The sequence below is a fragment of the Apaloderma vittatum genome, unplaced genomic scaffold, assembly GCF_000703405.1.
Source record: "Apaloderma vittatum isolate BGI_N311 unplaced genomic scaffold, ASM70340v1 scaffold38265, whole genome shotgun sequence".
Classification (NCBI taxonomy): Eukaryota; Metazoa; Chordata; class Aves; order Trogoniformes; family Trogonidae; genus Apaloderma; species Apaloderma vittatum.
This window is the reverse complement of record NW_009718302.1, coordinates 1-12,261: the sequence shown is the minus strand read 5'-3', so window position 1 is coordinate 12,261 and position 12,261 is coordinate 1. Positions and strand designations below refer to the sequence as shown.

Here is a 12,261-nt window from a genome sequence, read left to right as displayed (position 1 = left end):
CAACCTGGATGATTCTGTGATTCTGTGAAATGTTGAGATCCCACAAGCTCTCTCGGCAACCTCCTCCTTGCTTCAGCAAGCTCACTGTAAAATTCTTACATTTCAATTTAATTTCTTGTGTTCCAGTCTGTGCCCATTGCCTCTTGTCTGTTCCCCGGATACCAGGGAGAAGAGTCTGGCTCAGTCTTCTTCAGACCCAGCCTTCAGGTGTTTACACATGAACCTTCTCTTAGCCTGTGCAAACAGCCCTGCCTCTCAGCCTCTCCTAGCATGACAGATGCTCTGACTCTTTAACCATATTCATGGCTCTCCATTGGATTCCCTGTAGTTTGCCATGTCCTCCTCCTACTGACATGTCCAGAACCAGACACAACTCTAAAGACGTGGTCTCATTAGTGCTAAGTAGAGGGAAATAATCACCTCCCTCAGCCTGCTGGCTATGGTCCTTCTAACGCAACTCACTGGCCTCTTTATACCAAAGGTCATATTGCTGGCTCACATTCCACTTGGTGTCTACCAGGACTCCTATGTCCTTTTCAGTAAACCTGCTTTCTAGTCAACTCCTCAGCCCCTACCAGTGAAAGGAGTTGTTCCTCCCTAGGAGCAGCAACCTGTGTTTCCCGTTACTGAACTCCATCAGGTTCCTGTCTGCCCATTCCTGCAGTCTGTCAAGATCCACCTGAACAGCAGCACAGTCATCTAGCTCTGCTTCCAACATCTCCCTTTCCTCCCCAATAACAAAATAAATGTTCCATATTTCTACCTTGGCTTCCATGCCTCCCATTCCCACTCGAGATTTGGTTCCAAATGTTACAGACTGTTGGTCTCCTGGGTAGAATATGTCAATGAGTTTTGCATCATCAGATCCGGGAGGGCTGTCAAAGAGTCCTGAAATAAATAATAAAAATCTGTTAGGGTTACATGACTCCATCTCCAAAGCTCATCAGTGAAAACAGAAAAAAATCCATGAAGCTGAAAAGCTTTATTCCATTTTACACAATAGAAAGCTTTCCAAGATTCTTGCTTTTTGTGGGACTGAAATCATGAAACACTTAACAGGCAGATTCAAGAAGTGCAGCTTTACTGAAAGCATTATGAATACGAAACAAAAAACCCACATAACAAACAGCAGTGCACAGGCTGGGAGGTAGTAACATTTAGTTCAGGTTACGGAAAGTTTACAGCTTTTGTATGTTCAAAATCAGGGCTTACATATAGAAGCCTACAAATAAACAGGTGAAGTATAGTCCTCGTCGCTGAAATCAAAGATGGTACTGGTGAATGCTGGGTTGTACAATGATAAACTGAGCAATTCAGAAATCCAAAAAAGGGTAAATATCAATTTGCACCAAGAAGGAACACAATATTACAGAGACATACTTTTATCATTTAAAAAAAAAAATCTGATAATTTTATGTAACTATGTTTGGAGTCGAATGACACTTTGGTTTACCTAACATGTTAAACCTAAACTCTACTACCACATTTCCTAGTTGTTTTTTCATCTGAGCAAATACTGGCACTACACATTAGAGAGCACAAGCGCAGACTACCTGTGTCCTTCCTTGACAGCTCAGGAAGGAGGGGACACATATCTTTCCATAAACAAGATGTCACATTGAATGAATATGCTTGGAGGATCAGCGTTGGTTGATAATTTTTTTTCACATGTTATTTTGACTACTGCTTTTATGAGTTGTTCTCAGATAGTCATATCACCTAGAATCAACCATGAAATCCAGCTGAACCGGCTAAAAGATGTTTATGGAAAGGCATCTCCTTCCTCCTCAGGGCCTACAATATACGCCAAAGTCTGGGACCTACTGAAAGAAATCCACCTGGAGAAGATGAAAAGGTTACGCAACCTGGGTGATGTGGACTGCACTGATGTGAAACTGCACCCATTACTCTCCTCTCTCTACAAAAGGAACTTCAACATCCACAGGTGACAGACTTATGTCACAGCAGCACAGCCCAGAAGACCAGAGCAGTGTAAGCCAAATGTCTGGGAGATGGAAAAAGCTAGCAAGTTCAAGGTATCTGGAAGGCAATGACCTTGTAATGTCCCTGTAATTCTGAAATACAGAAGCTTCTCCCAGAAGAAAGAGACTATTTTAGAACAGTATTTGGCTTATCCTTTTGATTACAAACACATAACTTTCATTCTGCATAAAACTCAGAACAGTATCATCCAATTCTGGGAAGTTAGTAGAAGTATCATACTACACATGGCATTCTAGGTTCTGGAACAAGTCTCAGGTTTACATGCTGTGGGAATATAACAGCAGATGGGCAAGGAGGGCTGTCGGTATGCTCAGGTGACTTGCAGCTGGGCTGCTGGAAGACACACACATGGCACTCGGTTACTGCTGGCTTCAGGTGCTCCACCAGCAGCACGCCCACGCTGAGATAACCGAGGCCTGGGGTAGATGCAGGGGCACCTCGCATCCCTGCCCTGCTGTGGCAGGAACAAAGCATGGCTGTCCTGAGAGTCCTGGGAACTCGGAGCAGCGGGTAAAATACAGCAAAGCAGCGGGTTCAATGCCACACGCTTTCGAGCGCAGGAAGATCTCCTCAGGCCTGCACTGCTGCTGCTCACGCGATCACTGCCTGTGTGCCCCTGCCCAGGTGCTGCTGCAAAGATCCTCAGGTAACAAGAATAAATTTACTCTTTGCATTTCAGCTGTGGCTTGTGGCTGTTCCTGGCTGTTTTCGCCCACACACATGCATGCTCACCCTCCCAGACTCAGCAGTGTGGCCGACAGTCTCTGGCTTATGCAACAACATCAGCACTGGGTGTACGCCTTAAGGAGTTACAGGGTACATTGTATTGGTCCTGTAAAAGATAGGAACTGAAGAGATCAGCAAAACCCCAATATCTGATGTACTTCAATAGAACAAGACAGTAAAGAAATGACTCACAAACCTTCTACATCTGAGAGAACAATGAGGAGATCAGTTTTCATTTCCACAGCCAGTCGTGCTGCTAGACTGTCGTTATCCTTCACACTAATCACCTGCAATGCACATGCACATCAGCAGCACTGACGAGCAGGAAGAACTAGGAAATATTTGGCTGCAACATACAAAAGCAAGCTGCCTCGGCACTACCAAGCCCTTCCGAGCTACTTTGTTCACACCTGTTGGAAACTTCGGTGTTGATCTTTACATGAAAGTACATAGGCTTTTTGGTATCAAAATGACAAGCAGCATGAGCAGCACCTGCACTCCCCACCTCCACACCCAGCGACAGGCCGAGGTACTAACCGACACCTGGGCAGGCCCAACTAGATGACCTGCTGACATGCCTTCCAACTTCAACTAGTCAGAGAAAACCAAAGTGGACATGCTTGCTTTTGAGTCCTCCAGCACCCTCTGTCCAAGTTGCTAATTTTGTATGTTTCCCTACTGCAAGCTTTGGAGGCCCCCAGTTCTGGCATTAGCGAAGCACACGTTTGCACTGTACCATCTACAAACCACCCCCTTGCAATACTTTACCCACATTTACCCCCTGCAGGTCACTGTTCGGCTCTGGAGGTGGAACAACAGCATCATTAGTGTTAATTATTGGGACAATGTTCATTCTTAAAAGTTCATGCAACGTTCCATTCAAGTTCCGACGCTTCTGTTCATCATGGAAATCCAGGTTGGTGACTAAAATCTAAAGGGAGGAAATTAATACGTATACTTAGCCTACCACTTCTCCGAAAAGATCATCATAAACGTATGTTTTAACGTATAGTAACAGATGAGTCATGCCCTTTGGGTGACTAAAGAAACATTCGCCACATTTAATGGATAAAGAATACAAGTGAGAAATATTCTTTCCACAACATTTTCAGGTTTATATGCCTTTACTTCCACTGAAGTCTATAATGGCTTTTCTCAAACTGACAGATCATGGGCTCCAGGAACCAACTTGGACAAAAAAAACATACGCAGAACATCGGTGCTGATAACTACTGAGACCCTGAACAATTTGACAGGTAACCGAAGACACCACCTTTCCCATTTTCCCTCCCAGCGTAGTGTTTCTACTGCCGCAAGCAGAAGGGATGCCTCAAGGCCTCTCTTCAGCTCTAGAACTCGCTCGCTTTTCTGAAAGAATCTTGGTCTTAAAGCTTTTTGCATGCAGACATGGCTCCTTTCTTTTTGGTATTTTAAGACAAAATAACTCAGTGTCTGCTCTGAAAAGGCTTTTTTTTTTTTTCATTTTTACTCTGCCCATTTGACATTTGAGAACTAAGCAAACAATTCTACCCGATAAACGTTACAATAGCACTTGAGCACACTGACTCCTTTGGTGTGGGCAATTAATTCCTTTAAATTGAAGAATCATTGTCTACAGACTTGAACAACCACAACCTACAGTGATTGTTAGCCAAACTCTAAACATTTTAGTGATGTCAGCTATACTGTATTGCAGGTAGAAGTTCCAAGTGAGATTTCCTACTAGGCTCCTAAATATATTAAAAGTATCTAAACAAATAAGGCCTTACAGTTGATGTAATCCTGTATTCTCAGAGTATCTAAGAGAAGCAAAGCCTATTTAAGAGCAGGTCAGTTAGTACAGTTGCAGCATTCAGTATAGGCAGAAGACTCAGGCTAGGGATACCACCACCCACAAGTTAGAAAAGGTTAGAAGAGCAGATGGACAGCAAGTTCTGAAGTGTGGATATATGCTTCTGCCAGTGCACATATCTCTTTACAGGACGTGTGACAGTTCAGCCACTTGTGATTTTTAAATCCTCGCTTTAGAACTTTGGATCACCAACTTCAGCATTCCATTTCAGAAGCACTCAGCAAGGCACTTCCCAGACAGCTGCCATTTATGCTACACTAAGCAGCCCCCAAAGTAGGATGGCAACATAAATTCAAGGCTACAGTAAAGACAGCAGCATGTAAGACATGGGAAAAAATGCAGGAGCAATTCCATCACTGACTGAAGTCACAAGTCAGTCTGGGAAAGAAGGAATCCCTTACCTGAGCTGCACAGATGCTGTACTGCGTAAACATCGCCTCATACAGAGCCATTAGTCCACTCTGGCCAGCTGCTGCACAGGCTCGAGCCTCCAGGACTGGAAGAGCCTACAAAGATAAAGAAAAGCTCCAGACAGTGGCTGGAGCAGGCAGCACCAGAATTCAAGGACAAGCAGGACTGTTGCCAGCCACTCACCATATCTTTTAGCTGACTCTGTCCTGAATGAAGTGCTTGCCTCACACTCTGAGAAAGCAAGATCTCGTGACGCAACCGCTGCTTTCCAAATGCTACAGCACCACTGGTGACAATCATCATCTCTCGGCCCTGATTTTGCAGCATTGACACCTGTAAGTTCAGAACGTGAGAAATGGGGCCTGAAGAACAATCACTGCTAGCATGACAGTTCTGGCTATCATAGGTACCTTATGCTCGCCAGTTCGTGTGGACATAAGTGTTGTGTTTTACCCAACGATGCACAAAGCAAAGCAAACACCCTCTAAGACACTCTTGCACACCTTTTGTCAAGGGTTAGGGGCAAGACAGTCACTAAACGAAGGACAGATGCTCTCTACTGACTGAACAGAATTCGCTCTTTAGCTCAGAGAGGCGCAGCTTGCTAGACATTTCGGAGCTATGCAGAGGACTGCACGCAACCTACAGCTTCTGCTAAACTTTCTTTTCACAATACCAGTTTTTATGACAGTCATGCCTGAACTTTCACAATCCGTATTACATGGCAACACTTCTATACCCCTCACCCCTCCCCCTCCATTGCTACAGATAAGGAAAGATAAGATATGAAAAAGTTGTTAAGCAGCAGCTGTACCTTCCATCAACCTTCTTATTCACCATCCATTCCCAAAGCTGCCATTACACAGTAACTTTGAATACTACAAGTGAAGATGCTGTGATAGTACAGTTTTTAATTACTTCTTCCTTACGTGCATCTGGCCAGATTCCTTTCAAAGCTCTAAAGCTAAATGCCTTACATGAATCTAATTATTATGTTAACTTTACTTCCCAGAGAAGGCATGTCCAATTCCCCTGCCTCCCAAGTCATAATTTCATTTTGGAGAACAAATCCACGAGCTGATCCCATCAGTTTCTCCTACAAGTAACGAGGTTTCAAGCTTTCTCCTGGAGGAAACATGCAAATGCTCAGGTAATCAAGGGTCTACTCTCTGCAGACTTCACAAACTCGTGCCACCTTCCCTCCAGATCCAGTGAATGCCCCAGTCAAGTCTTACTTACTGCATAAAAATCTGACTGTGCAAACCTCTCCCTCTACACTGGGTCCAGTCGAGAACTTAACTTTCTTCACAGGGGCTCATATGGTGCTGTGTTTTGGACTGCAGGACTAAAACAGTGCTGGTAACATTCTGATGTTTTGCTTATTGCTAAGTAGTGCTCAAACAGCATCAAAACATTCTCTTTTTCCCATGCTGAGCAGTACTTGCACATCATCAAGGCTTATTCTTTCCCATCAGAGTAGGTAGGCTAGGGGCTGGGCAAGAATTTTGGAGAGGACACATCTGGCATGATCTGGCCAGAAGGACATTCCATATCACGTAACATCGTGCTCAGTAATAAAACTCGGGTAGCAGAATAGGAAAGGGTACGGCTGCCATCACTCGGGGACTATCTGGGCATTGGTCTGCTTGTGCAAGGTAGCAAGCGATTAACATCATTCGTTTCTTTTCCCTTTTCCTTCACTTATTAAACTGCCTTTATTTCAGCCTCTGAGTTTTCTTCCTTTTGTTCTCTTCATTTTCTTCGTAGTCCAGCTGGTGGTGGGGCTGAGGCGTGGGGAGCCAACAAGTTAACTCACCACACCTTCAAATACAGACTTACTGAGTTACAGCATTTACGCTACCACAGCACAGCGGATGAACAAGTGAAAGGTCCAGGCATTGCTTTAAAGGGCCATCACTGTTTGATGAGGTTTTCCTACAATGATCTGTGCCATCCAACAATCGCCGAGTACCTGAAGTTAAAACAAACCCTCCACTCCAGCCAGAACTACCTGCTCCACAATAGATGCCAGTCTCCCCAGAGCCAGGCCACACTCATCGCCGCGAGTCACAACGGCGCTGCCCAGCTTCACCACGATGCGCTTGGCGTGCTTCAGCTCACTGCGGTGTGCAAACGACTTCCCATGGGCACGGCTGAGTGGCATGGTGATAAACGGGATGTTGCTCCAAAACCGGATGGATTCATTCCTTAATCTTGGGTTGTGGCGAGGGACATCTGTGGTTAAAGAAAGAAAGGGGGGGAAGTAGTTTTAAGTGTTTCATTCAGACTTTCAGCCCCTGAACTCATGTAACATTTCCTCCCTTTCTGAGGCTAAAGCTCCCAATACACATTTCTCAGTGACTGGGAATGAGAAGCCAGCTTTGAAGTCACCACAGTAAAGTGAGGACCAATAACAGCGCAGCAGCACTAACCACCCTCAGGCATATAAGGCAACGTTGCCTGTGTCACTGAGCTTCGACTCTGACAATCTAGAAGAGCAAAATGAAGGACACTGTAAAAGCCATATATGGCTCACATCAGAAGTAAAACAACTAGTTTTAAAAGCAACCTCCTTTGCCTCGCTTCATTAGATACAGCCAGAGAGCTTTCCCATGTGTATTAGTGCAGAAAGCTTGAGACAAGAAAAGAAACACAGCTCCTACAGCATCTCCAAGCTGAGTATTTTTGCATGTTGCTTAACTAGGGACAGCAGAAGGGGGATGACAGACAACCTGAAAGTCTCCTTCCTACCGGATAAAGAGGTGTCGGAGGGAGAAGGGACAGTCACAGCTTTGCTCAGGTAAGACAGAAGATACGTGCGGTTGGCGCTCTGCCCAAGTCAAAGAGCTAGGGAACATTTCTCAACAAAACCTCTTTTCAAAATGCCCGCAGGAGACAGCAAGACTGCTGTCAGCACAGCACATTAAAGAGAATAGTTACTGTTAAGGTACAAGCACAAGGAACGGTCTAGATCTTTTCTAACTGACAAAGAGGTGGACTCAAACACAAAGTCCTGAGGTTAAGCTGAAGGACTGAAGGCAGATGGAAAGCACTTTAAACATACTTCACATGAAGTTCTGCAGAGCCACAGTGAATTGTGTCTGAAGGAGTCGTCATGCAGATATGAATACCTGCAGTCCAAGGGTGTCAACTGGATAATTAATAGAATAAGGATAAGCCATACTATTTGAATAAAACCACACATTTCCTTATTCTTCTTCTAGTTGTTCTTGTCAGGACACCTGTCTAGCGGACGAAGGGAAGACAGTAGGTGTAGTTTTTCTGGATTTTAGTAAAGCTTTCAATAATGTTCCCCATAGCATCTGTCTGGACAAGCTGTCCAGCTCGGAGATGAGCCGGTGCACAGTGTGCTGGGTGAAGAACCAGCTGGATGGCAGGGCTCAAAGACTGAGCCGAGACGTGGGATCAGCTCCCACATCACATATGCAAAGCATTTCTGGTGATGCAAGCCCATTAACTTGCTTCATATGCAAGTAGTGAGAATCTGATATAGCCATCCAGTCAACTTCTTGGACAAATATGTTTCTAGGCATTAAAGTTTTTTATATCTAGTACCTGGTGAAGAGTTTCACTTCCTTAATAAAGGGGAAATACATGAAAGAAACGTAGGTGTTTGGCACCGTAGATCCATTTATGTAAGCTGCATGACACTTGCTTCTCAAGAGTAATGAAGCAGAATTTCAAAATACACACGAGCTGAACGGGACAAAAGAAACAGTGGAGAACAAAAGAAACCTGTGATAAACCCTCAGTACAGCTTTCGAATGCAACTGATGAAGCAGGCAGAGCCGCTTCAATACTGGGTACTGACTACTGCCAATACTAGGGAAAATGTTCACAGTGTTAACTGTGAGTAGTTCTCTGATTTTGGAAAACATGAAATATTTATGAATACAACAAATGCAGAAGTCAGCAATCTATAGTCCAGAAAAAAACAAGTTTAGCATTTTCAAGATGTCAACATTCATTAATTCATATAAATACCAACAAAAGAGAACTGTTAACACACAGACCAATGAGAAATTAATCTTGCCTGCACTGGTAAACAGTTAATCTCTTGATCTAATAGGTCTATCCACCCTTGCCTTCTCTATTTCAGACCACGAACCAGACAGAAAGTGAATGGTTCCCTCAAGTTACATTTTCATGGAACAACTATTGACAGTGCATCTATATATTCACACTCAGGTTTCCCGCAAACATCTTTCCACTTTTATCAAATCTGAATACATTTGAGCTTCACACCTTGTTTTAACTAAGACACGTGTGAGCTAAGAAAGCAGATGGGGAGCCGGTATAATCAGATCTTGTTTACCAAGAACATATGAGGTTGACATAAAGAACTTTTACAGTAGCAATACTTTCACAATTGATTCTTCTGCTCGAAATACACATCAGAATGAAAAATACACCCTCTCAGACACCCAGCTGAATACTATTGAGTTAATGCAGAAAGTAACATAGGAAAGTAGAGCTGCAATTGCGGCGCAATCCAGAGGCTCTAAACTTTGAATTATGCTAATGAGGTGATTTTCCTTTCAACACAGGAAAGAGCACAGGCATGCCCAGACACATACTGTCCAACAGTATTAGAAACATGTGCTTTCCCTCATACATACATAAACGGGGAACAGCTGCGATGGCACGTGTCGATAACATAAAACACCATCCAGAGGAACGGACACGAGGGCTCAAAGCAGCTCGACACAACATTCTGAGATGCCTTCTGCAAATCAAGGATACCTGCAAGTTAAAAGGAAGGGAGGAGAGGGAAAAACTGGTTAAATATCGGCAAATTTCCATCTATATTTCTTTCCTCACTCACCCCCCACCCCACCTTCTCTTTGTCCTGTACACTCTTGTACAATTTCCTTCCCCAAGAGACAGACAGCCCACTGTCTCTGTTTTGCAGAATCCTCAGACTGCGACTTGGAAGAACTGAAGACCCCTGTTCCCTACCTGCTGGCAAAAGATTACTATTAAAGAATAAAAACAAAAAACGGCTTTGAAAGAAGGGAAGACTACCAATGAGTGCACCCACAATGGGGAAAAGTCATAACTCTGTCCACAGAGAAGCCTGGAAGAAAAACAACCAACCAAACAAAACGCAGAGAGGCTGAATCATCCAGCTTTCTCTGCACACCCCACAAAGAACCATTTACTTTGTCTCTCACGAGTCTCAGCCCTCCACAATATAGAAGATATGCCGATCGCTTTTCCCCGAGCACTACCAAACGACAAGATGTTAACTGTTAACTGTTACAAGTAAGGACACCAGTTTCCAGTGTATTTGGCATTAGTTTGCCTTGACTGAACTTCTAAGCACTCAGGATTCCTCTAACTCAAAATCCGCTGGAGCAAGTGCCCAGCAGACAAAGGATACACAATTAACAATTTTCTTTGACGGGTCTAGTTGGAGTAACACACCTAGAATCACAAAGAAACAGCAGAGATTAACAAGAATCCATTTCTCCCATACCGTGCTTAAGCCATGAAACCTCTCCCGCCCCTTGTACAAAATTTTGCTCCCTTTACTTGTTCTCAATCCATCCCTGTGCACTACTGGAGCAGAGTAAGCAAAATTGCACAAGCTGTGGTAGAGAGAAGATATTGAGGAGAAGCCAAGGAGAGCTTGTAGCGGCTGCACTGGAAGACTGCTCTTACAAACCCCAGCTAGCAGCTCTGGCACCCAGGTACAGGAACACTCGGAGTTTCATTATGCTGCATCAGTGCAGTGTTATTATACCTCATTATAATCCCTACTGAAACACAAACCTCTGCGTCAGACAAGGCGGCCACCCCCAGGTAACTGCTCTCCTGTTCTTCTAGCAATTGTCCCACAGCACGGCATTTTAATCTGCAACGTCCCTCCAGTTCTGTATTTCCTCTGAAACACAGTCCTGACCACTTCCCAGGATGAGGCAGGCAAAGAACTCTGAGCATGTGCTCCAACTGAGAAAGCAGTCCATGCTTCCTTCTCCCAAGAACGAAACCCCTTTCTCACCGCAGGGCTCCCTGCAACTAAGAGCAATCTCGTCCTGCTGGAAAGCTGCCTCCTGGCTGCCTTTGCCAGAGACAACCTTGCTGCGAGCAAGCAGACGATGAGGAGTGGGAAGTGGCAGACAGCACGGATCTTTTGAACGAAAAATATTAGAAAGAAACAGCACGCTTTTGAAACTAGCTTGGGAGAAAAGGCAAAGAAACCAAGTCAGTAAGAAGGCAGAAATTTTAAAGCAACAACAGACACCAAGAACACAAAGAGAGACGCATGAAATGTGAATGACGGGGTCAAAGGCACAGAGGGAGCACAGGGCATGCTGGAAATTGCAAGCTCTCTTTTAGGCTAGTCCAAGAACTCAGAGCAACTCCTTCCTCTCCTCTCACTCAATCAAGGATTTAAAGTTAATTTCAATTCTCATTTTCCATTCCACTCCCATTTCCACCATTTCCATACCTGTAATGGTTCTGGTCTTCAGTAATAAACAAAAAAAAAAGTACATGACTTACAAGGAAAAAAAAACCCAGCTAAAAACCCCATCAAACCTCATTCTGTATTACATGGAGGGAGCAATAAGAAGAAATGCAAAAGATTATTTAAGTATTTCTCCAAGGCTCTAGCACTAGCTTAAAAACTTTTTTTTCATTACCAGGAAAACCTACTCCTTCCAAACTAGTCTTCAGATCCAGCACTTAAATCGTCTGACCATCTCTTTAAATCATAGAAATGATCCTTAAACTGTTGCTCACAGAAAACAACACCATTGGCCAGTTTTCATGAATTTATTATCTTCATAATAGCTGTTAAGTAGCACAGCACGTTTAGATTCTGTTCCAGATCAGCGTCAAGAGACTTAAGTCACCTTCCCAAGCAATGAGAGGTCTCAAATGCTGCAGCTGATGCTTTTTAACAACAACAGTCTATAAAACTGATTTTTCAGTCTGTTACCTTCAGGCCCATGGGTTGCCCACTACTATTTGTGGCAAGTTGGTAAAATAAAACTAAATAAACTTTTTCCTCACAGATTTACACCCAAAGGCCAGCAACTCCAATAAGTGCTAGGACCCTCCACAAGTGAAAAAAATGGAGACCCAAATGCAATAGAAAGACCGATACTGTGCTGCCCTTAGGCAGAATTCAACCGAGTGCCAAGGAAACGCTCACAGCTTTAACCAGGGGAGTCTCCGTCCCAACACCACCAGGTTCTCTGTGACATTGGGGCCGGGGGCGGTGTGTGCCCTCACCCGCT

The 12,261-nt window shown here is 44.1% G+C and overlaps 1 protein-coding gene across 1 annotated transcript; it reads right to left on the bottom strand.

Moving 5' to 3' along the window:
- Nucleotides 1–627: 627 nt before the first annotated feature.
- On the bottom strand, nucleotides 628–9,754 carry LOC104274540 (delta-1-pyrroline-5-carboxylate synthase-like; the record flags this gene model as incomplete). Its single annotated transcript, XM_009870195.1, has 7 exons — nucleotides 9,634–9,754; nucleotides 7,005–7,228; nucleotides 5,177–5,326; nucleotides 4,984–5,088; nucleotides 3,503–3,661; nucleotides 2,927–3,017; nucleotides 628–888 (listed from the first exon to the last, which is right to left on the bottom strand). Coding segments are annotated over exons 1-7 (1,084 nt in total), but the record flags the coding sequence as incomplete, so codon positions are not given.
- Nucleotides 9,755–12,261: the final 2,507 nt, after the last annotated feature.